Here is a 25,599-nt window from a genome sequence, read left to right on the forward strand (position 1 = left end):
TGGGCGATCCTTTAGAGTGTTGTGGAAGGGAGAAGTGTCCAAAGCGCACAGCTTATCCACAGGGGTACCTCAAGGGTCAGTGCTTGGTCCCCTTCTCTTCTCCATATACACAAGCTCACTTGGTTCAATCTCATGGCTTCTCATATCACTGCTATGCTGACGATACCCAGCTCTTCCTGTCATTCCCACCAGACGATGTTACAGTCTCTGCAAGAATCTCATCATGCCTTGCTGATATCTCTAAATGGATGAATGAACGCCACCTTCAACTCAATCTTTCAAAGACTGAGCTCCTTGTCATCCCAGCCAGTCCCTCTATGCAACCACAGATCAATATCCAGCTTGGAACAACCAAACTCATGCCCACAAAGTCTGCAGGAACCTGGGTGTCATGATTGATGACCAGCTAACTTTTAAGGTTCAAGTAGCCTCGATTGCCCGATCATGTCGATTTGCCCTGAACAACATCAGGAAGATCAGACCTTACCTGTCAGAACACGCTACACAGCTCCTGGTACAGGCTCTTGTGATATCACGCATCGATTATTGCAACTCTTTACTGGCAGGTCTTCCTACATGCACTATCAAACCTCTGCAAATGATACAAAATGCAGCAGCACGACTGGTCTTCAACCTTCCTAAAAGAGCACATGTCACTCCGCTGTTCATCTCCTTACACTGGCTCCCAGTTACTGCTCGCATCACATTTAAAACTCTGCTGCTCGCTTACAAAACAGACACAAACGTCTCCTCCTTACTTTAACTCTCTGATCCAGGTCTACACTCCCTCCCGCCCACTACACTCTGCCAATGAAAGGTGTCTGATCCAACCTTCACTACAGGGTCCTAAGTCTCTGACTAGAATGAACTTCCAAACTCCATTGGATCTGCAGAGTCGCTCTGCACCTTTAAGAAAAAGCTAAAGACCCAGCTCTTTCATGAATACCTACTAACTTAATGATGATGGTCTCCATATTATTGATGATGATGATGGTAATGACGATGGTTTCTGTTTGATAACGACGACTTATAAGATGGTTTCTATACTGATTAGAGCTCTCAAGAACTGCCCTCAATGTTGTGCTTTGCCTCTGGTCACTTCCTGTCAGCACCTGTGTGTCCAATCAGACTCAAAGCTGATCGTTTGCTCTTACTCACATTGTTCCCTTTTTTCTAGATCCTTGTTTGTGTTGTTCTTACTCTCTGATGTACGTCGCTTTGGATAAAAGAGTCTGCTAAGTGAATTGTAGAATTGTATTTCAATGAATGCACAATGAATTAAATCACTGTTCATGACCTTTTTTTTATATAGGTCAGGTTTTTTGTGTATGAACCTTACACCGTGGAGATGGCGAGCTAAAACCTATGAGATCTACCCTGCTACAAGTTGGTAGGATCTAAAAAGTCATTCGAACACGGATCGAAAGACATTGACCTTTGTTTTTGTTTTTTTGATGGACCCAAGAAGAGTTTTTTTGATTAAGAGGATATTTATGTTGGTTGTTTGAACTTATTGTTTTGTTATATTGGAAGTATTTTTATGTGAAATACAATAATTATTATTTAAATTTACCTGTGTTTGGATTTTGTTGGTATTCACATCTGAGCTCCTAGAGACCTACCTTATTTCTTCCTAATTTAAATTTGACTTAAATGCACAATTAAAAAAAAATTAGCCCACATGCTACACGAGACACCTCGCCTGCTTCTTGGCATGTCCCAGGTCCGAGTGCTTGATAGTAGGGACACTACACTTCATGCAGTGGCACATTTAAACTTAGCGGATTCAACAGCATAGGGCAACACTTACCAAAGCATTAGGTTGCATAAGCTCATATACTAGTCGCAAATAAACTACATAGCCTCTCTGAATTTAAAGCACAGTGCCGTATTGAAACCAATAAATGTTCACAGTATAAATATAGATAGAAACACATAGTTGAATAAAAAGCCTAACTGAAATAAAGATGGGTAAGCTGTTATCACTATGTTTGGGATTTTATTATTGTGTTTAAGCTATTGTTTTTTTATTTTAAGACAAAGTTTGTGAAAGTCTATCAATTAACAGCTGAAACAATATAATTGAGCCTCACACGGGCACCAGTCAATATACTATATGAAACTAAGCACAAAACAATCAAAAGTTGGTTGGGCTGTTATCACAATGTTTGGAATTTAATAATGCTTTATAAGTTTGTATTTTATACAAGCTATTGTTTGTCAATTTAATACATATGAAGGTATATGGATGTTTTCTATTAACATGGGGCACTATTAAATGTAGCGTTTATCTATGTTTAGTTATAGAGTTGACCATAACTTTCCTCGTATTAACAGTTGGGGCACCAGTCAATATAAACTGTTCAGCTTTGGCTGGCAGGGCATTTAAGAGTCTGATGTATCTCGGATCTTGAAAAATGCTTCTTAAAAACAACTTCAATGACCAATTGGAGTTAATTCAAAAAGTCACATTAGTATCTAAATAGACAGATAATAACTAATTATTTACCCTAAGAAAAAGTCAGAAGTTGTATACAAAAGGACAAATGAAGAAAAAAACTTTGCATGCTTTGATAGTGGCAATAAAACAATGATGCCACGTGTAAGCAAAATTCTGTCTGTTATCTCTAGGTGTTCTAAACTATTCTGTTTGTTACCAACGTGTTGAAATAACACTGGAGGAGGAACACAGTGATGAGGTTACCACCTACTAGATGTGCCATAAAGTAAAATATAACATAGCAAACTTTAGAGATATTAGGAACTCACTAACAGTGGGAGTGTCTCAAATGTATTTGAATGCTCTCATTTTTTCTTACTTTCATTTATTTATATCATGTTGGTCTCAAGAAAACAGGACTGTCTTAAAACCCATAAGGTCACTACATGAACAAGCCCTTAAAATTCTGGACAGGAAACCACAACAGTATCATCAATGTGATATACTTGATAAATATAAAATTCTAAGCTTTGACAAATTAATTTTGTATTCCGATGTCCACTTAGTGTATAAAATAATCCATGATGCTGCGCCCTCATCATTGAAGAGCTTTGTGAAACTTCTCTCTGAGCACATAAGCAGAGCTTCATGGTCTGCCTCAAATGGAGATTGCAGTATTCCCAAACGTGGCTCCACTTTAGCATAATCTTTATTTTCTATTAAAGCCATTAAATAATGGAATAATCTTTGCTCAAACTTCTGCACATTCACCCGTGAAATCAAAAAATGTATTTTTAACCATTTTAAGTAACCAGTCTTGTCAGCATTAATGTGTCATCTCCACAACCTTTCACATCTCAGGGAAACTCTAACATAATGTTTTAATATCTGTATGTTGTTCTCTGTCTTTCTTTACTCTTATGAATTTTTTTATGAGAGTGTGTGTGTGTGTGTGTGTGTGTGTGTGTGTGTGTGTGTGTGTGTGTGTGTGTGCATGCATGACTGGTTGATTTGTATTTTGCTCTTGCCATCTTCTGCCCAGGGACAACAGATGGAAATTGGCTAGTTAGCTAAATCTAGTACAAGGCATCTCTTCTCTTCTGAGACTAATGTTTTTTTGTAATCAATCAATCAATCAATCAATCAATCAATACTTATTGCTATATTACAAAGACCCGGCCTATCCATCATGAGTACTTTAGCAAAGCAGCAAAAGTTACAGTGGTAAGAAAAAACTGTCTTATTAAAAGGCAGAAATCTTCGGCTGGATCCCCGGCTCATGACGAAACAGCCTTCACAGGTCTAGACTGCGCCGGGCTTGGAAAGGGATAGGGGGAGAGATGGGATAAAATGCAGGAAGAGGGATAGGGAGCAAGAGGGTGGGGGGGGGGGGGGGGGGGGGGGGGGTACGTTGTTCAGGCAAGCTGTCCATAAACCGTAATCTGTCCCTGATTAAAACTAATAAACTAAACTAGATCTGACCAGATTGATTGATTTAATTGATTTTCAATTAAACCCAAAATAATTTAAAGAAACACTTGTGTCATGTACACAAATTAAAGTAAATAAAGTAGTAAATAAAATACAATCTCACAATTAATCAATCATGAACAAATCAGACCCCTACCCCACCCGACTGTGACAACCCTGCCTTGTATTTTTGAAGAGCTCTATTAACTGTGTTTCTGCTGCACAATAACTAACTTCTTGTGGCTGGTACCAAACCTGCATGCACCTGTCCTTTTAACCTTAAACAGCATCCATACTGATACCCCTTCATCCCCACCCATTCTGTATTCATGAGATTAAACAAAACACAATCCACAAATGTAATGTTTTAAGACACTTTCTTTACTTCCAACATTTCAGTTTAGTTCAGCTGAAGATGGGCTTCTATTGTCTTCATTTTTCTTTTCCTTTATCACACAACGCTGTAAAGAGAAAGACAATCAAATAATTTAGTTATGTCTGAAATCACAGATCTCAATTTCATTATTTAATTGGACACGTTTGAAGGTTACTCACTATTCTCTGGGTCATAGATGAAGTCTGGTTCTCCTGTGAAACCAAGACACTTGGCTTGCTTCATGGTACGCATCATGTCATAGTGCTTGACGTGGTTTTCTTTAGCTGGAAACATAACAAAATGAAAATAAAATGAATATGAAAAATGTTTTGGATATAGAAGGAGGTATTTGCTCTTTTGGTTTTCCTACCCATCAGGTAAAAAGCTCGATAGCCTTTGACCTCATGAATGGTTGTGGGGTTGACGATGTTCATAATTGGAAGTAAATTGTTGTTGTTTCTGCTGTGGACGGTATACAGCAGACATCCCTCACAGGTTGGAAGAGAGTGATATGTGCAGCTGAAGTTTGTCTCTGAAAAGAAGTTAAATAAAAAACATAATTACAGCACCATTATCTGAGGCATCCACTGTTGAGTTGGCTCCGAGACTAAAATGAAGGTCGACAATAGTCAGAGTTTAAAATTCATTGTAGTGTCTATTATCCATTGCTGATTCATACAATGTCTGATGTACACTGAAACCTATAGGTATCTAAAGGCAACAGGACAGTATATATGATGAATCAGGTTACTGGGTACTGAATATCTTTGTTCCAACCCACTTTTATGACCTCTGGGAGAGTTTTCCTAAACTATATGAAAGGCAACAAGTCCTCATACCTACACATTTTCCAAACAAACAGGCCGAAGTTGTGTTCGATGTTGTGAAGTGGTCCCACTTTTGTTAGGAATTTGGAAGAAAGGATGGGGTATGGGTTGGTTTTGGCAATTAAGTCCCTTACATAATAGCTTCTTTCTGTTACCTAAGATAATGACTATGACAATAGGAGTTGGTCACTTAACTATAAAGTAAATACTGGTCACAATAAGCTGTTTCATTTATAAATCAGTTGTACTTTTTTTTGGACAAAGCCGGATTCATTGACGCACAGAACGAACACTGACAAGCTAAAGTATCATATCTAATCAGGTGACTTACTGTCAGTTACTGCAGTGTTCATATGAAGAGTTACAGGGGATGATCCATACTTGCAATATGTAGGACTGTGAAAAAATAAAGGATAAAAGGGAAGTTCAGACATTTATTTTGGAGGTTGAAGAACAAGTTGGAAAAACCTTGTTTAGGACTGGAACATCCACACAATAGTGTAACAAAGGTGGTTCATTCTATAAACTAACACTACAAGAGATTGATGTAAAATAAGACGTTTTCACATTTGAGCTGCTGAAATTCTGCAGGATAGCACCAATTCATAACAAGTGTTATCTCAAGACACACAAATAGCTGGTTAAGAGACCTTACTCTTTGTTACTTAATATTACAAAAGAACATGTAAAAAGACAATACTAAAAGTAGAGGAGAACATAATGGAGAACAGGAAACATAAAGCAGCAGTTAAATTACGTGCACAGAGATCGTAGCGGTCTCGTGCATACAGCTTATGCACCGGCACTGGTCACAGTATATAAACGTTGCACTGCTTATACTCACTGCCTGATCCCAATATCCTCAACAAGTTCCTTGGGGTATCCCGGTGTCTGACGGAAATCAATCCACTGGCTCTTTGCTGATCTGAACAATACTTTAAATGGTTCACTATCAATCCAACCCATGATGAAGATCCACTTTCCATAACTCTGCAGATAAACAAGAAGTCAGTAAAGTAGAAATAAATATCTTTATTAAAATTAAGCAGAGCTGAACAGACAATCTAAGTGTTTATTGGCACCAATTGAATAAAGGTGTAGCACTGGGTACCAAAAGTCTTTGATCATATTGTTCCTCTTTCATGATTTTAATCTTTTTCCACCAGGTGCAGAAGCTCATATTCAGTATACTAAAGTTTGATTTTGATTATTTAGGTTTAGAAATGTAGGGTACAGGCACAGTACCGAATTTATGATAACAAATCTATCTGGGAGAACTGTCTTAAAAGGCTGTGAAAGTGACTAAAAGCTTCAAGTACAACTTAAAGTTCAAGTTAAAGACTGGAATCAGAGGAGAACAAGAATATACCAATAAGATTGAGTCATAGAATTCTGCTCCTCCAGAAACGCTTTGTCAGTATGGCAACCCGATCAGAGTCCTGTGCTTCTTCTGCTCCTTTGTTTCAGAAGCTCCAGATTCTTAACATTTATAATATGAATATTTCTCAAATATGTGTTTTTATTCATAAAACATTGAGTGAAGGAAATATCCCTGAGCACTTCAAAAGGTCCCAATTTTGACATCCCATGAATCAACATTATGCTGAGGAAGTCACATTGGAAATAAGTAACCATATTTTTAACTGAGTGACTTAAGCGGAAGGTTGTTAACCTTTGCTTTTAAGAATTTGCAGAGAATTTGTCTTTAAGTGTTAAGTTGTTGCTGATCCTTATCCTAAAGAAAGGGAGGAAGAAACTGAAACGAGATTCAAAGATATGTGTACTACTTAAATCGTTAATACTAATGCTCACCTAAAAACCCATTAAGAAGCAGAGGAGTCTTACCGGTTCAAAAGTAGGAAGAGGTGTGACCAGAGGCCTGCATTCTTCAACTGACTGAGCTGAGCTGCTCATGAAAAACCCAACCACCAGGAAAAGACTGCTGAACCACAGATTCATGATGATACAGATGGTTAGCTTCAGAGTATCGCTCAATGAAAACACAAGGTAGGAAGCTTTTCTCCAAGCTGAATAACTGGCCCTCACAGAGCCATCATCCAGCTTTTATAGAAGCTGCTCAAGGCACAGTTCCAAGTGGTCTAGGATTTTCAATGTACACAAAGGGGTAATCTGTTGATTTTCTTTTATTTATTTGGGGGGGGGGGGGGGGGGGGGGGGGGGGGTAGGTGACAGTTCACTTCACCTGTGTCTCACTTTGAGAGAAAAGGAGAATCCAGGGTGTGCTGTGTTTGCTTTTCTGAGAACTCTTTGTGCAACAAATATTTACAGATTGCTGCTCAGGATACACAAATACACTGAGTATTCAGTTCATTACATGACTGCCTCAATTCCACTAAAACAAACATTGACTCACCTTCACCTTTGATTTTGTGATCTTCATCATGCCATTGATTACTCACCCACAAATTCTGAATCCAAGTCATCATTCTAAATGCTCTGGTATTCTTTTGATACACTTTATTAATCCCTGAGGGAAATTCTGGTTTACACTCTGTTATTTAGAGACATGCTTGTCACAACAATAATTGTAACAATATCAGTGCTAGCCTATGCTAAGGGCAGTTAGGCATATAGCCTGGTTGTTTTTCTAGTTTAACCTGACCCAGCCAACATTAATTTTTTTCACAGTTTTCTAAAGCTAAACACTGCCAACCCGTGCTGCTACAATCATCGATAAATTGCAAGACAATCATGTATTTTTAAATGCCAATATCAGATTAACTGAATACAAAATGAGCATTAAAAAGTCAGTTTCAGGATGTATGTACTCATACTTCATAGTAATATAGATTAGCGTGAATATGATTTTTTACTATGTCTTATCACAAATTTGAAAAAAAACATAACTTTTTCTTACAGGGCTATGCCTCCTGAAGTCAACTCAAGCTTTTTAATAACTTACAATCTTCAAGTTGTCTTCACTAAGCTAACCAAAACTTGGTAGGATAAGATGAAGTCCCTGGAAGAAGTGTGTTAAAATGTAGAACCTGTAAATTGCTAAAAAAAAAAAAGGTATTATTTTGAAAATCAAACCAAAGTTGCTGACATCCTGTTTGATTTGGTTATGGGTCCAACTCTAATCATGATGCATATGCTTACTTTGATTGGTCATTCTGAATGTGATGTAGGCGTCACCCATGAGCCATCTAGCCACGCCCACTCGCCAACATCATACCAAACCAATCTGACTCTACCACTGGGCCAAAAACCCTCTCAAAAAAAAAAAATCCTGTTTCTTGGTGAACAATGGGTCGCTATGACCACAGCCTTTGAGCTTTACATGGTTGTATGCCGAAGGTCTTGGGATGTTCTAAACCAATTTTGATGTAGATATTGTCAACGTTGTAGTAAAAATAACATTATAACTCCTGAGAAGTAACTTCCTGATGTCAATAAGTGGCGCTATGACTATAAGATGAATAAAAAAAATTATTGTGTTCAGGCCGGCAATTTCAATCACACCTCTGAAATGGTGAGATAATTGACTAATACATATGAGCATTGTAACAGTTTTCTTTTTTTGGTAAAAAGTCAAAATAGCATCAAACTTTGACCCCCTGACACAGAAGAAGAAAACTCAAACTATTAACAACTTTTAATCTTCAAGGTATCAAATACATGCAGAAACAATTGGGGGACAATCAGATGAAAACCCTATGACGATTTTGTTCAAATATGGGCTCTTGAAATAGCCAAGAAGCAGAGGATTTTAGGGGTTCCAATAAGCTGTTTCACAGATGAAGACTTGGTTGTATTTTTTGTCTAGACAAACTCTCTAATTATTAATTTACACTTCATATCACATCGAGTTACTCACTTTGGGATATTCCAGTGTTTCCACACTTAGAGACAGGGGTTAATGAGGAGGGAACATATGTTGGTCTGTGGACAAAAGAGAAGAAATGTAAGATCTTACATGACATTGGGAGGTTGAAGAACTTGAAAGACAGTTAACCAAAGTGTTGCAAGCTAATAAAAAGAAACTTAAAGAAATCTATATATCATTTGAGTCTGTCCATAATCTAACCTCAGTCATTAGTGTGTTCTTTTAACAAAGAGTGAATGTTTGAATGTTTTAGTTAAAAATATAATTTCAAATTTCATACTTCTCTCATCTCTCTCTGAATTTGTACTTGGGACACGTTGGCAGCCTTTTAGTATGAAGGCATACATGAAGTTATCAACTCAATGTTTATTTTGCTAGCAAGCATCTAGCAAACGTAGCTGGCTGGTTAACAGTTAAAGGCTGCTTGAGTTTATTTTACATCAAACACCCATTAATGAAAAGATAATGAATCATACGTGCCATACTTGGATGAAAATCTCCATGGTTAGGTTTAGCAAAAGGTAAATAGATGTGTCTCAGCTGCTGTTTGTTGCGGTTGATTCTAGAGTAATGTAGAGTAAGTGTTTCAGTGTTTTAATAAAAGAGATCTGCACCGATGTTGATCAGGAAGGAGTGATAAGGAATTAAGTGAATGTGGATCCCTTATTTCATAATAAAAGTTGACTACATTTAGCAGATGTTTAACGTGTTTTAGAGTGTTTTTTCTTTTTTCTTTTGTTATTTGAATTATTGTTTGATGATGTGGCACTGTTGTATACTCACAGCCTGATCCCCACATCCACAATCATATGATGGGGCCTCATAACCATGGACAGAAGTCAACCCACCGGCTCATGGTTTATCTGAAACAAGGCATCATATATTGCATTATCAGAGTATTCAGAAATGATTTTCCACCTTCCTTACATCGGTAGATGAACATAAAAGCAGAGAAGTAGATACCCACCATGCAAAATCAGGTGTAGTACTGGGTAACATAACAGGTAAATACTGTAATCTTTTCAGCAAAGTTTTTGATCAGATTCTTTGTCAACCCTATCACATTAGCTAATCCAATAACCCAGGTGAGCAGTAAAAGAGGGCTTACCGGTTAGAAAGTTGAAAAGGGTTTGACCTGGGGTTTGCATTCTTCAGTTGTCAGAGCCGAGCTGCTAAGAAACAACCTCACCAACAGAAAAAGACTGCTGAACCAAAGATTCATGATGCTATGGAGAATGTTTTTCAGAATATAAGGTGAAACAACCACCAGACATGAAGGTTTGTTCAGGGAAAGCTAAATGACTGAGCCTCACAGAGCCACTGAGCCTTTATCTAAGCTGCTCATGGCATCGTTCCAAGTCTTCTGGGGTTTGACATGAAGGATTTTTCATCAACAGCTTCTACTTTTAAGTCCACAAGTTGAAAAGCAATATTTCCCTCCTCCCACCTTTGTGATATCACAACAATGAGGAGTCACAGCTAGGGCTTAACAAAAGAGGTTTTCATCCAAGAGTTGTACACCTTGACATGAAGATAAAAACAGTCTATGGTTACTTTTGTAAAGGCAAACACATCTACAAACATTACTTTAGTTAAAGTACAATGAGAAATCACAACAGTTTGATGGTAAAGGCTTACAATCATTACTCGCTACTTGTGTTACCTTTATAGCAAAGAGGTTAAACAGTTTTGAAATCACACATTTAGTCACCGTTTGGCCTTGTTGACGAATTAGTTACAATCTGTTTTGCTGTCAACAACTTAATTTATCATGGTTCTTATGTTTTCTTTAAAAATGATTTTTACCAGAAATTATGATTGGGGAACAATCTCTAGGATGAAACAAATGCAACACAAAATTAGCCTACAAATTCAGTGGTTTTGTTTGTGTTTTTTCCCACAGTTGGGTAAGTAATACTTCACTTTAACCTTCTCTCTGCAGGTTAAAAGGAGATTTCAGGTTGTCATGTGTTTGGAGGATGTCTCCACGACACATGATTTGTTTTTGCATCAAACATTTACAGGTTTGTTGATTTGTCTGCGTTTGCCCATGATGCACAAACACTCAGAATATACAGTTCATCAAAGGACAGTCTACAATGGCTTGAATATGGATACCAGTGGTTATTGAAGTCCCACGTCTTACCTGCTGCCAGCTCTCATTTAAAGAAAGAAGCAGTTTGTGTCATATTTTAGAATATTAACAAGTATGTGATTTGTATTTGTAAAGATAAGACATGTTAAAACACATTTGGTTAACCTTTACGAGGAAAGCTTACGATTTGATGTTCAAGGCTTTAATCCATGCTAGCTACTTGTGTTAGCTAAATGGCAAAGATGCTAAACAGTCTAGCAAGCTAACATCAGGTCACTGTGAATGAAAAGGAGATCCAAGGGTACGATGTGTTTGAAGGACTTCAAAGGACACTTTGACTTGTGCATCAAACATTTACAGATATGTTGACTTGTCCCGTGTTGCCCACGATGCACAAATACACTAAGAATACAGTTCTTCCCAGGACTGACTGAATCCAGCCAAAACAAACTGACCTATAGCCTCACCTTTGTCTTTGGAGCTGTAACATCCAACATGCTATCGATTCCTAGCCCACAAAATGACGCATTCAGCCATGACTTATGCGTCTTTAACGCCCCTCTAACTCCCCATCACCGTCCGTCTTCACCACCACGAGTGTCTAGACTCCATGGGGGGATTTATTCTCTTGACGCTCATATTTTACATTCTCCAAACACATCAACTACCCCGTAGAGTCCAAGCGCCAAAGACCTTCTTTCAAGTCTCATTTCCATGTTATCGATTGTAGTAAATCATTTGATATGGGTTGAAATCAAACAAACAGTGTTTAAAAATGTATAAATAGTGATATGTTGAGTAACGTACAGTAAGTGCTGAGATCTTTTTTCAATGTAGCGTACATTTATCCCAACATTGTATTTTATAGCATGGAGCACACTTACCCGTCTTCTTACAATCTATAGCTTAGCTCAGCTCTGGTGGCTAATATACTTACTAATGACAAGTAACTCATACAACCCCACTTCAAAAATACCCAATTATCCCTTTAAGAAGTGACATGATTTCTTTAATACATTTTCAGAATCATGAATAGAGCAGTCCGTTAGATTGGAAGATTTTAAAACCAGGTTAAAGGATAATTTGAGGTCTGTATACACATTTCTCTGATGGACGCTTCTGATTCGTTAAGTGATGTAATATTGTTTTATTGTCTGTCTTTGTCCTCTGTCTGAAACTTTGATGCTGCTTTCTTGGCCAGGACTCTCTTGAAAAGGAGATCTTGTATCTCAACAAGCATTTTCCTGCTGCTCAAATACTACCAGGCCAAACAAACAGTCTCACATCATTCTCACCCTGAAATCTCTGCACTGTCCATCCCACAGACACATATTAAGACTCGTGGTGATTGTAAGTTTGAGGCCGTAGCACCAATTCCATAAAGCAGTGGTTGTTGCTGTAATCTGGCTCTCTGCGCCCGCTGTGGGCTTTGGAGTAATGTGTCCCTAAAGAGTTACCGTAGATGCCATAAAGCAGTTGTTGTTGTAATCCTGCTCGCTGCACCTGCTGCATGGATGTTGAATTGAGCTGAAGCGGTTGCGGTTTACTCGAGTACCTGAGTACTCATACTTATTCCTATTACATGTATCTCCCAGAGTTAAGTAAGCAATGTTTGTAGAATTTCCAAAGGTCACTTCGTTATTTGTACAACAGACTTTAACAGAATTGTTGACCTGTCCTTGGCTGCCTACAACAAACAAATATACTGAGTAAACAGTTCATTACAGGACAGTCTAATACAAGGGGGCCCAATCCTCTTTGAACCAAGACTTTCTTTTAAAGTCTTCCAAAACCTACCAGTCCAGTTAGAGCATTGCAACCACACACACACACACACACACACACACACACACACACACACACACACACACACACACTTGATTTATGTGGTGCTCCTTCCAGTAACCCCTTGTACATGGGCAAGTATCTGAATATTTGCATTCATGACACAGCAGATTGTCTACATGTACGCCAAAAAACCCAAACATCTTCTTCAGAACCATCCAGAACTAGATTTAAGTAAAGACACAGTCCACTAATTTGTTGACACTTTTTCTTTCTTTACTTCCAAGACTTTAAGTTTGCATTGTTTGTCAAGGACATTTGTAATTACTTCAGCCTAAGATGCCTTCAATCGTCATCGTCATCGTCTTTATTGCAGAGAGCTGCAAAGAGAAAGAGAGAAAAAAATAAATATTGGTCCAAAAGCACACGTGTCCATTTCCTTATTCAATCAGACAGCTATGAAGGTCACGCACAATTCTTGAGATTGTAGATGAAGTCTGGTTCTCCTGTGAAACCAAGACACCTCGCCTGCTTCTTGGCATGTTCCAGGTCTGAGTGCTTGACAGTGGACTCTTTGGCTGGACAAGAAATGAAATAGAATTAAAATGAAGAGATGTTTCATATATCAAAGGAGTTATTGTGTCTCTTGTTCTTCTTACCCATCAGGTAAAAAGCTTGATAGCTTTCGACCTCTGCAATGGTCTTTGGCTCAGTGATGTTCATAATGTTCAATTGATTGTTGGTTCTGCTGTCGACGGTGTAGAGCAGACATCCCTCACAGGTTGGCAGGGAATGGTACGTGCAGGTGAACCTGGACTCTGAAGAGAAAAAGAAAGTAAAAAGTAAAAAACCAAATGAAAAGAAATCTTCTGAACCTGACATTGCTTGCTCCTCAACTCAAATCAAGAGAAATATTTTCACCTGAACTGCTAGTGTTTACAATAGTTTAAAAGTCTGCCATCATGCTAGTAGCTTAGTTGGGCTGAGTGTTATGAGATAATGTTACGCAACGTTGTAAAATCCCCCCAAAAATTGTAATTATTTCTTGGGGAGCATGACTATCAACGTAAAATTGACTGGACCTAAGTGGTGTACCAACACAAGTATTAATCGTAACAGGAACAACATTTGCATATATTGTTTCATACTGCATGCGTACCTGATGTGAATTACACTTTACAGGCATACACTGTAAAAGGTGAAAAGACAATATAAAAAAGGTTTGATGAATCAGAAACAAGATCAGTCCTGATGTATTCTCCAACATGTCCACCAGCCTGAAGGTCTTCAAACACTACAGACCTTTGTTCCCAAACTCTCATACAACGAACAGGAGAGTTAAGTGTCCCTACTATAGAGGTCAGGCAATGAATAAAACACCTACATATTTTTACTGGGCCATGTGGTCAAAACAAGGCATGATTGAAGGTGACATAAGTCATGTTAAATACATGAAATCGCAAATGGGAAGTTGAATAAGGGAAGCAAAATATGTGCATGTACGTGTCTAAAAAAGAATCAATGAATGGTCACTTAGTGAGAAGAAGTCATTGTTGACCTTTGTTGACATCGGATTCAAAACCCTGGGCCGAGGATTGAATAGTCGCTTTATATTTCCAATCCATCGTCTCCAACCAACCAGGTTATTTATTTTGTTCACTTAATGGTGTATTCATCTGTATGGAGATATTGACTTTGGCAACAAGAGTTTGTCATTCACTATAAAGGTAAATGTGGGTTGCAAGAGGTTGTTCACAGAGGAATTGGTTGGTATTTATCTTTGGAGAAACTCTAAAATGGACAAGCTCAAGAATCACATCAGATCAGGTGACTTACTGTCGGTAAGAGCAGTGTTGGAATGAATAGTAACAGGATGTGATCCATATTTGCAATATATAGTGCTGGGAAAAAAAAGACAGGAGAAAAGACACATTCAGACATGGCATTTGGAGGTTGAAGAACATATAGCAAAAACATTGCTTAGGACTGGAACATCCAGTCTTGTAGATTGAAACTATGCATGAAGCCATCAGGTCAACATTTGTCGTCCAACAAGTATCCAGCTGAAAACTTGATGGTGATGGTTGTTTTATTAATTTGATACTCCTTTGATTTCAAGCAGAAGTAAAAAGAAATGCGTATTGTTTCTTCAAACTGCTTGATACGAAAGGAAACTGTTTTTTTAGACCCCTTGTTTGAAAAATGTAATTAATTTTAAGGAGTGTATATGCATAGCTTGGATGGAGATCTTCATGGTAGTAGTAACTGGCGTAGCCAAGCGAAAAGTAAAAAAGCATTAATCTCAGCTTCCGTTAATTGTGGTTGAGGCTTCATTTGTTCAATGTATTCAAGGGGTATTCCTTACACACTGTAAACCCCGATAAGTTAATTGAACTCAAAAAAATAGTTGAAACTGACTACATCGAAAATTTTAAGTTGAACCACTTTAAGAAACATAATTTTTAAGTTCTATTAACTTGGCTTTATTATGTGACACTAACTTAATTTTGCAGGTTAATGTTACATGAATTAGTAAGTGTTATTTACATCTTTTTTTTATTTTGAAAGAACAAATAAAAAGGAAGTACTGCAAACACAAATACTTTGTTAAGCAGTACCATAAATTATTTATGTTCTCTATAAGTAATTATTTACATTATGTTTATATATATATATTTTGAGTTTAATTTAGTTTTGAAAACTTTCCTATAATTAAAAACTCTACTTAATTCCAACTCAAAACTATATTTTGAAGTACTTAAAACATTTGTTGAAACTGATTACATCAATGTTTTTAAGTTGCGTTAACACAATATCCTGAAATACACAAATTCTTAGTGAAAATTAAACACATTTTAACACAGAACTTTAAATGTAAATCACTTTATTAAATGACTAAAACATCATCCAAACATTACAGTGATTATGAAAAAAACCTACCAGAAAATTAGTTAGTGAAAGGACTTTGGCAAACAGCCTATGATCATTTATGATCAAAACATTTACATTATCCCCAGTTCAAGATTTTACGTACTAACAAACATTTGTAAATATTAAAATGATTTCCTCAGTACAAGCAGCATGTCAAAACATCAGAATGACATATACCTGAGTAAAGATTGTATCTCCTGACCTGTCCTCACAACACCACACAGGAGCAAAATAAACTATAGATATAATATCAAACTTCAACCAAAGAAAGTCTGCTACTGATTTCAGAAAGACTCAGCAATAGTTCAGAAACTGTATTAATAAGAAATAGTTTACTAGTGCTAACTAATGGGCAGATTCTGTTCCTTAATAAAACACAAAGCCAATCACGACTTAATACACGTGGAAAACGTATAAAATACACCACAAAAACCAAAGCATTTCCAACGGAAACATTCAAACTTCGAGTTCAACAGGCATTTTATTTCTTTGCAATTCCAAAATTACACAAGTCCAAGAACAGAAATAATTCAGTGAAGTTTTACATTTTGTGTGTGTGTGTGTGTGTGTGTGTGTGTGTGTGTGTGTGTGTGTGTGTGTGTGTGTGTGTGTGTGTGTGTGTGTGTGACTCAGTGTCAAAAGGTTGTTTTAAAGGCTCAATAACCTAGGCTTGAACTTGCCATCCTCGAGGCCCATTAACACTTATTTTAAATGTATTGACCCAGTCTTTTAGGTAACTTCGATGCAGTGCATAAATTAGTGCAAAAAGTATGACAAATGCGTCAGAAAATGTGGGGAAATCGACAACTGTGTTACCCTCAAGCACAACTGCAACCTTCTCGGGGCAGAAGATCTGGTTCATCTGTTGAAGTGGCACTGATCATGAGGAGCCCGGCTGATATGTCGATTTGCATTCATCTGACAGGGCCACCTAAAGACAAGAACAGAGAACTGTAACTACCTAAGCTTCAGTGCATGATAGATGTTGCAGGACAATTATTACTTCATTCAATTTTTGATGGCAGTTATTCTCCAAAATTACAGAATCTGAGTAAAATAGATGATGTTGGAGAGATCCTGGAACGCTGGCCTGCCCTGAAGATGGAGTCACAGGTGAGTTTTTCTTTACGTTTGTGTTTTGTGTGAGCAGATGAGGCTGTGACCCTGACAGGTTTCCTGACATTAACATGTAACTACTTTGTTAATATAAAGTGTAGGGACCTCAATGTCAGTCACTAAGTCTGACAAGCATCCAGGACTTCAAAAGCCACATTACAATTCTAAATAATATGTTGACTTACATCCAACAGCTTCAGAAACCTGGAGTCATCCTCATACAGATACATGTAGGGAGAGCACGGAGGACAGCAGCACGTTGGACATTGACGTCAACTTGTTCCTTAAGTGTGACAAAACATTATTCTTAATTTTAAATGCTTAACAGGGAAGGCACACAGTTCATCACAAGAAATAGCCCTATGATGTCTTTAAATGAGGTTGGGTAATATTTACCGAACTGTCAAATGACAATATAATGAGTGGAAGACTTGATTATGATTTTTTTTCAAACAGTCTTTCATGATAGAAGACTGTCATCCATCAACAATGACATCGTCATTTAGCCCTATTATTATCATACATGAAGAAGTATGATCAACTCACCTGGAGGTCATAAGTGTTGAAGAGCTGATCCAGGACTTCGGATACCTTCCCTGTGCGTGCAGCTTTCCTGAACAAACCCTCAAGACAAGTCTGTCTAACTCAGCATAGAAGTGGTTTTTCAGGTAGATGTTTGTAATGCTGTGAAACTTTGCACAGATCTGTAAAAATAAAAAACTGATTTTTAAGTTACATTGAAGTGCATTTCAAAAGAAAAGGAAAATGAAGGTGTTAACACATTTAAACAAGGCAAAACTTTTAATTTGTGAAATGCTTGTCAGATTTAGTGACTGACGTTGAGATTCTTACACTTGTTAATGTCAGGAAACCTGTCAGGGTGACAGCCTCATCTGCTCACACAAAACACAAAAGTAAAGAAAAAAAACTCACCTGTGACTCCATCTTTAGGGCAGGCCAGCGCTCCAGGATCTCTCCAACAGGCAAGTCATCATTGATGACCTCTTTACATCTCAGGGAAAAGGTGGTCTGCAGTAACTTTGGAATCAGAAAGAGGTTTTTGAGCAATAAGTGGGGCCCTTCTACAAAGCATAGAATGATGACACAGTGAACAGGTTTTAGATACATTTCCCTTTTGTGCATTGCTCACATCTGAATTGTGCACACTCTATTAAAAGTCTGTGCTTTGAATACATACCAGATTTCAGACTCCAGATATAACCAAGTTGCTTGTGTTTAAGCCTTTAGACAAAGAAAATAAAAAATTAGCTAAGCTGTACATTTTTGCAGAAATGTATCTTTACAGTAAAGGAGTAACAGAAACGTGATGTACAGAGTGCTGGCAGGAGGGCTCAAAGATTTAGTTTTTGTGAACTTGTCAGTGTTTCCCCTACCATTATATTAGAGACACCAGCTTTAAAGTTAAGTTAGTGTTACCGCGCTAAATGCGGTTATTTTCCATACTACCAGCCTTATTTCTAGAGTTTACCTACCTTTCAGAAAAGCATAACAAATGATAGCACTCAAATAAACAATTTTAAGACCTGTGGTTGACTGCACAGAGAGGTGCCTGCCTTCCACATGTGGAGGTCGACAAACAAAAAAAAGCAGTCGAGTAACATTGCAATTTTAAACCTATATAAAGACTTAGTGTCTACTTGAAAAGTTAAAGAAATATAAGTAAACTTATTTCTAGTTTTAAAATGTTTTCACATTGAATAGTTCAAACTGCATTCATTAATTAGGCTTACTTCGCCACAAAAGTAAAACAAAAAAACACGTATTCACTCTTCATACTAAATGCATGAAATAGCTGCGGACATGAGAACTATTTCATTAAATGAAGAAACGATATCAAAATGTGATAAAATAAGTTATTACTCACCAGATTAGCGCGCTCAAAGATAGCAGCAATGCTACGGCAGTCAGTGCATTCAGCAGAGTAGAGACAGAAAACTCCTGCATGTCCCAACAAAAGTCCCTTCAAAAGTCTGCGATTTGCTCCATAAACTAAACAATATCTCCTGGTTGTGTCCAAATTGTTGTAAAGTTGCAAAGTTCACTCTGCATATCTGGCTCATTCTTACTGACTCGATGCGAGAGCAAACATGGCGGACTCTCCTCCAGGTTTGGTGAAAGCACGTACGTACGTGACCGTGACGTCATGCAGAGCAGATCAAACAATTTGAGTACAATTATGAACAAAAAAAAAAAAATGGTTGAGCACGGTTTACTTGAAACTAAAAACGTGTTCTAATAACTTAGAAAAATATAGTTGAAATAAGTATTTTGAATTTCTGAGTTCAGACAACCCATTTTTTTAAACAGGCTTTTACTGTTCGGTCTTACAGTGCAAGTGTTACAATTCACTTAGCAGACGTACATCAGAGAGTAAGTACCACACTGATCCATTCATACACTGCCACCGAGGCAGCGGGAGCAATTTGGGGTTGGGTGTCTTGCCCAAGGACACGTTACTCAGCTGGGGATTGAACCCTCGACTTTTCGGTTGAAGGGCGATGACGCTACCAGCTGAGCCACAGCCGCCCCTAGCTCCTCTAGTGTTTGCATATCTAAATAATTATGTTATATAATTGTACAGCTGATGTTGCACTGTTATATACTCACTGCCTGATCCCAATATCCTGAACAAATTCCTTGTGGTCTGGTGATCTCTGAATGAAGTCAATCCACTGGCTCTTGGTGGTCTTGAACAATGTGGTTCACTAGTAATCCAGCCCATGATGAAGATCCACCTTCTGTAACTCTGCAGACAAACTTAAAGTCAATGAGAGAGACACAAATATCTAACGTAGCATTTCAGAATCACTCATCTCAGATCCCTAAAAACACAGACTTTAACACTTTAATAACAATTTTTTTTCCCCAAACTTCCTGCTCATCTCCCGAGCTGTTTTAAGTTTCAAAGCGGCTATCTATGAGTGTGAGTGTATCTGTACACTCTGTGTCTGTTGTAATGCTTGCTCCCAAACATGTCTGCCCATCTGCTGGCTTTCCTACCCTCTGCCTGGTTCAAACCTGTCTTCCACCTCCTCCCTGTATACTTTTCTGAACTGCTTTCCCGTTGCTGAAGCTGGTGCTTCAACGACCTCATCCCCCGTCAGCTGCTAAACGCTACACTTTCCCTGTGTTGAACTTTGTGTGTAATACTCCCGCTCCAGGCTCTTCTGTTTCTGGGTTCGGTCCCCTCAGCTCGAGGCCCGAAACTATTAAAAAGACTCTAACGGATTCTCTCGGAAAAAAAACAAAAACACTTTCATATAAGACCTCACGACCACCTGGCTTCAGGTGAGTTGGGCAAAGGATCCAACCTCTAAAATGAGTGACATTGTAACCTTCTTGGCCTCTTAAATGTGATGCCAATTTATCTTTTACTGCTAAACTGTAGCTCTAATTAATTGCTCATTATAAAGAGAGGATTAAACTGTGGGATAGAGGTCTCAAAATAAGTCGTGTACTGTTTAAATTGTTAATACTAACAGTCACCTGAGGACCAAAGTGAGGAGCAGAGGAGACTTACCGGTTCAAAAGTAGGAAGTGGCATTACCAGAGGTCTGCATTCTTCAACTGACAGAGCAGAGCTGCTCAGGAACAAACCAGCCACCAGGAAAAGACTGCTGAACCACAGATTCATGATGCTACAAGTGGTTAGCTTCAGAGTATAACTGGATGAGAACAAGCAGTAAAGGTTTTCTCCAACAAAGCTGAAGAACTGATCCTCCCAGAGCCACTCAGCCTTTATAGAAGCTGCTTATGGCAGAGTTCCAAGTGTTCTGGCTTTTTGGACTTTTCATATTAAAGGAATTTTTGGTAAAATGTTTTTTGCCCGGATGTGGGCACGCAATATTTGACTCCACCCTTTTCTAACTGCAGTCTAAGAGGAGATTCCACGGTATCCTGTGTTTGTAGGGTTTTTAGGGGCACTGCTCATTTTCTGCATCACCCATTTACAGATTTGTTGTTTACATTAACTGAGAATAAATATAGAAACATTCACCTTGAACTCTTCACTTCGGTTAAAAAGGTAACAGACACAACGTCATCAAGTATAAGCTACAACAAGAACATCATTGTCAGCTAATTAGCTGACTAACATTAAATGCTAGCATTAAATTAGTTCAAACCTTTTTTTTTCTTAAAGCTTGATAAATTACATGTGCTAATGTAAATTATAGGGTTTCTTATAAGAGGTTTATTGCTATATTTCCAACAATGTCTGAGTATATCACCCTTTTATTGGTTTTCCATCAGTTTAGCAAACTAGTAAGCTTGGAGGCATAATAACGCTAAGTAATCTTTAGAATGTTTTTTAGTTGAATTGATGCACCTCAGCTAACAAGCTGCTGAAGTCCACAGCATTGAAGGCTTTTAGTTTAAGTGAGCTATATAAAAGACTTGACTATGGAATAACAATTGTCACTTAAGTCCTCCATCTTGTCTGCAGCCAGCTCTACTTAAAACAAACTATTAGTTCGTATTATCTACATTACAAATAATCACATTTACAGTTGTAAAGCTTGATATGAAAATGAAAACAAGTGCATGATTTATTTTTGTAAGGATAAAGACCTATTTAACACGTAATAAATCAAATGGTCATGGCCTACAATCCAAACTGGCTACATGTGATAGCTTTATAGCAAAGATGCTAAAACGTCTAGCAAACTATCATGTGGCTGCTGTTTAGCCTAGCTACCGGCCTAATTAGCTACCCTCTGTCCTGTCGTTTTTAGTCTGTGGTTTAAATTTATTTGGCCAGAGTTGAGTGATACATTTTTCACTCCAATGTTGACTCCCTGTTGGTTAAAAGGAGGTTCCAGGTTACCTTGTGTTTGTAGGATTTCTAAGGACACTGTTCCATTTGTGCATTAAATATTTACAGGTTTGTTGACTTGTCCTTGGCTGTCCAGAGTGCACAAACATACAGTGAATACAGGAATGTCTCATTCCAGCTAAAATCAACCCTAATCATTATCAGCCCCAATATTCTGCATTCAGATCCTAATTCACATGTAAAGGTTACTAAGAACATTAAAGATTATTAGTATTGATGTTCAAGTCTGATGAAACTAACTACAATTTCTGTAGAGATGAATCCTAGTTCAAAGTATATTCTGCTTGATAAGTGTAAACCACAGACTGTTTCTGGACCAGTCTACATCACACTGATATGAAATTCCTTCCTTCTCAGCTTAAAAAAAGAACAGAAACAGTATCATTCATTAAGTGCTAGCCTTTCTAACAAACACCACATTTTATAGCTCAAGGATGGATTCAGGGCGGCAGTAGCTCAGTCTGTAGGGACTTGAGTTGGGAACTGGAGGGTCGCGGTTCAAGTCCCGTTGCTGACTAACATATGGAACATGGTCTGGTAGCTGGGGAGGTGCCAGGGCACTTCTCAAGTACTGCAGAGATACCCTTGAGCGAGGCACAGAACCCCCAACATCTCTGCTGTGCTCTCCGTGTTTCAAATCAGAATTTAGTAAATAAAGTATGTCAAATAAAATTAAAACTAAAAACAGTTGCTATTGTCAAATGAATTTCCGCTTAATAAAGACGGATGATTAAGTTCTTAATTCCAAGAAACGACTGATTATGAGGTCTTCTTTCCTGTTCCATTTGCTAGCACAGGGGTTCCCAAACTGCCAGTCTAACTTACATAAATACATTAATTGGCAATGTTTTGGCCCCAACACATTGCCAGTTTGTTCATTGCAAGTATGACAGTGTGCATTACTTTCCAATGCACATGTCTTATTAAAAAGATGTGCAAAGGTTTTATATACAATTTAACGGCCATTTAAGGATGGGATAATGATTAGGAGAAGCAGTTATATTTTTGAGAAAAAACTTGTCGTACCACAGGAAATAGCCTATACTAACCGAAGGCCTGAAGCAACTTTAAGAAAGGCAAGTTTGTTATCAGTGCTCAGTTGAAAAGCCTTTATCTGTGATGGTATGGTGGTAAATCAGTGCACATGGCATGAATACCTGCACGTTAGTGTAAATTCCATCACTTCTAACCATACATACAGCAATATATCTTAATGATCTTCCTCGTTTGGCTCCCAGTAACTGCTTGCATCAAATTTGAAACTCTGCAGCTCACTTACAAAACAGCAACAAAAACGTCTCCTCTTTATCTAAACCTTCTCATCTATGTCTATACCCCCTTTCGCCCACTACGCTAAGGTGTCAAACTATCATTGGCAACCTGCACAACAGGGCCCTAAGTCTTTAACTAGACTCTTCTGCTCTGTCGCCCCCGGTAGTGGAATGTTAACAACCTCAATTCGATCTGCAGAGACCCTTTGCACCTTCAAGAAAAGACACACACAGACACAGCTCTTTATGAACCCTTACGACCTTAATGATGATGATGATGATGATGATGATATTTAGGATGGTTTTGATGCTGATTAGAACTCTCAGGAACAGCTGTCAATGTTGTTGTTGTTGAAGAAATATTAACCTCTAACTTTTTTCAAAAAAGTGTTTGCCTCTGGTCACTTCCTTTCAGCACCTGTGTGTCCGTTGAGTCTTAAAGCTGTTCGTTGGAACTAACTGACATTGTTACCTCCTCTATAATTACTTGTGTTGTTCTTACTATCTGATGTGAGTCACTGTAGATAAAAGAGTCTGCTAAATTAATTATAGAATATGCTTACAAGTACAACATGTTACTGAGAGCTCCTGTAAGTCTCATATTACTCTACTCTCGGTGCACAGCAGCCCACAGTGCCTGACCAACCCAGTTGTCATTTTCATGCCCAGCATACATTTTGTGTGAATACATTTATTCATGGGCTCTTCTATGCGCTTCAATGCGTACTGGTCTTTAAGTGAGTAAAAGTGATTTGACAGGCCCTGATGCATCTGTACCTTGTCCTTTAAACTTTACACCCTAGAGCCATGAAATATGACTCAAAATATATTTTCTAAATCTAAATTAGCTCTATTAGCTGTGCGTCTATGCTGCACAATAACATACTTTCTGTCACTTCAAACACGCAACTGTTCACCAGTTCCTTCCACCTGAACCCCCCTCCCCACCCTCGATGTATTAATTAGATTGAAAAACAAAGCAAAGGCCACACAATAAGTGTTTTAAGTCACAATGTTTCTTTACTTCCACGATTTCAGTTTGAAGTTAAAGACTGAACTTCAGTTATCTTCATTTTTCTTTTCCTTTTTCACACAACGCTGTAAAGAGAAAGACAAAAAAACTATTTAGTTCTGTCTGAAATCACACGTGTCCATTTCCTTATTTAATCAGACATGTTTGAAGGTTACTCACTGTCTTTGGGGTCATAGATGAAGTCTGGTTCTCCTGTGAAACCAAGACACCTCGCCTGCTTCATGGCATGTGCCAGTTCGTGGTGCTTGACATGATTTTCTTTAGCTGGAAACAGAAATGTAAAATAGATTAAAGTGAAGAAATGTTTCACATTTCAAATCAGTTATTATTATTTATCTTGTTCTTCTTACCCATCAGGTAAAATGCCCGATAGCTTTCGACCTCTGCAATGGTTTGGGGTTTAGTAACGTTCATAATGTGGATTAAATTATTGTTGGTTCTGCTGTCGACGGTGTAGAGCAGACATCCCTCACAGGTTGGCAGGGAATGGTACGTGCAGGTGAACCTGGACTCTAAGGGGTAAAAACATAAGCATTTTATCTGAAGCAGACATTGTTCAACTTGCTGTTCGACTCAAATGAAGGTGGATACGTTTACTTGAACAGCAGAAAAGGAGTGTTTATGATAGTTGAGTCTACAGTCATGCTAGCAGCTCTGTTGGTCTGAGAGTAATGAGCTAAATGCTACGATCAGTATGGTTACATGTTCCCTGTCTAACAATCTTTTATTGTAAGATAGTTGCATCCTGTATTATCATATGTTTAATTTTTGAGTATGTTTTGTTCTTTATCTTGTGCTCATCCCTCTCATGCACGCTCACTCTTATTTCGGCTATCATTCTCAAGTTGAAAATTTCTGGGGCTGTCATTTGGTAATCAGCTCTCTTGTCACTGGTACTCATTTAACCAATTGCATGGCCTCCCTCCCTCCTTGTCAGCCTATCGTCATTGTGTTCACCTACCCATTCTCAACAAGTCATCAGCTTCACCCCCACCAGGGTCTGGACTCCATGGGGGGGATTTTTTCTGTTGATGCTCATAATTGACATCCTCCAAACACATCAACCCCCCATAGAGTCCAAGCGCCAAAGTCCTTCTGTCAAGTCTGATTTCCATGTTATCCATTATAATAAATAATTATCTTTATTCACTTGTCTCTCTTGATTGAAATGTGACATCATGATGTCTTTCTCTGGACTAAGATAATGACTTTGGCAAACAACTGAGGGTAAATAAGAGTTGCAGAAAGTTGTTTTACAGATTAATCGAGTGTATTTTTGACTGAACAAACTCATAAACTGACTAACAGGACTAACATTTACAGGCCCCGGTATCATAGCGAATTAGCAGACTTACTGTCGGTTAGTGCCAAGTTGGAATGAATAGTTACAGGGTATGATCCGTACTTGCAATATGTAGGACTGGGGAAAAATAAAGGACAAAAGATCAGTTCAGATATGTCACTGGGAGGTTGAAGAGAACATGTAGAAAAACCCTTGTTCAGGACTGGAATATATAGAAGATTTGTGTAAACATAAATGGTAAATACTATTA

General features: G+C 38.1%; 3 protein-coding genes and 1 long non-coding RNA gene across 5 annotated transcripts in view; all 4 read right to left on the minus strand.

Moving 5' to 3' along the window:
* Nucleotides 1-20,591, minus strand: part of LOC132991125 (uncharacterized) — a 30,539-nt gene extending 9,948 nt beyond the window's left edge. Inside the window, exon 1 of the mRNA XM_061059757.1 lies at nt 20,429-20,591. Coding sequence (XP_060915740.1) covers nt 20,429-20,542 — 114 coding nt within the window. The 5' untranslated portion in view covers nt 20,543-20,591. The remainder of the gene's footprint in view (nt 1-20,428) is intronic.
* LOC132991118 (uncharacterized) lies at nt 4,271-10,271 on the minus strand. Its single transcript, XM_061059744.1, has 8 exons — nt 10,069-10,271; nt 9,744-9,823; nt 6,959-7,055; nt 5,958-6,103; nt 5,445-5,509; nt 4,657-4,818; nt 4,466-4,570; nt 4,271-4,371 (listed from the first exon to the last, which is right to left on the minus strand). Exons 2-8 carry the CDS (start codon nt 9,788-9,790, stop codon nt 4,343-4,345), a joined length of 651 nt encoding a protein of 216 aa, XP_060915727.1. The 5' UTR covers nt 9,791-9,823; nt 10,069-10,271; the 3' UTR covers nt 4,271-4,342.
* On the minus strand, nt 16,536-18,153 carry LOC132991146 (uncharacterized). The gene is made up of 5 exons (XR_009676149.1): nt 18,086-18,153; nt 17,821-17,916; nt 17,434-17,591; nt 17,073-17,170; nt 16,536-16,702 (listed from the first exon to the last, which is right to left on the minus strand). It is a non-coding gene; the product is annotated as an uncharacterized LOC132991146 (long non-coding RNA).
* Nucleotides 20,592-24,001: 3,410 nt separating the features above from the next.
* LOC132991123 (uncharacterized) overlaps nt 24,002-25,599 on the minus strand; it is a 46,669-nt gene continuing 45,071 nt past the window's right edge. Inside the window, exons 3-6 of one of the 2 annotated variants that reach the window (XM_061059754.1) lie at nt 25,402-25,466; nt 24,397-24,558; nt 24,206-24,310; nt 24,002-24,111 (exon numbers count right to left, since the gene is read on the minus strand). In XM_061059754.1, the coding sequence (XP_060915737.1) occupies nt 24,083-24,111; nt 24,206-24,310; nt 24,397-24,558; nt 25,402-25,466 (361 nt within the window). In that variant the 3' untranslated portion in view covers nt 24,002-24,082. The remainder of the gene's footprint in view (nt 24,112-24,205; nt 24,311-24,396; nt 24,559-25,401; nt 25,467-25,599) is intronic. The other variant, XM_061059755.1, reaches the window with a different exon arrangement.

Source organism: Labrus mixtus, chromosome 16 (assembly GCF_963584025.1).
Source record: "Labrus mixtus chromosome 16, fLabMix1.1, whole genome shotgun sequence".
Lineage (NCBI taxonomy): Eukaryota > Metazoa > Chordata > Actinopteri > Labriformes > Labridae > Labrus > Labrus mixtus.

Coding starts and splice junctions, on each gene's coding strand:
- LOC132991118 (XM_061059744.1), bottom strand. CDS start 9,790: ATGGTTATGAGGCCCCATCATATGATTGTGGATGTGGGGATCAGGCT. Junction 5,510..5,957: donor GAGGATATTGGGATCAGGCA/GTGAGTATAAGC, acceptor ATTTTTTCACAG/TCCTACATATTGCAAGTATG. Junction 4,372..4,465: donor CATCTATGACCCAGAGAATA/GTGAGTAACCTT, acceptor TTCTCTTTACAG/CGTTGTGTGATAAAGGAAAA.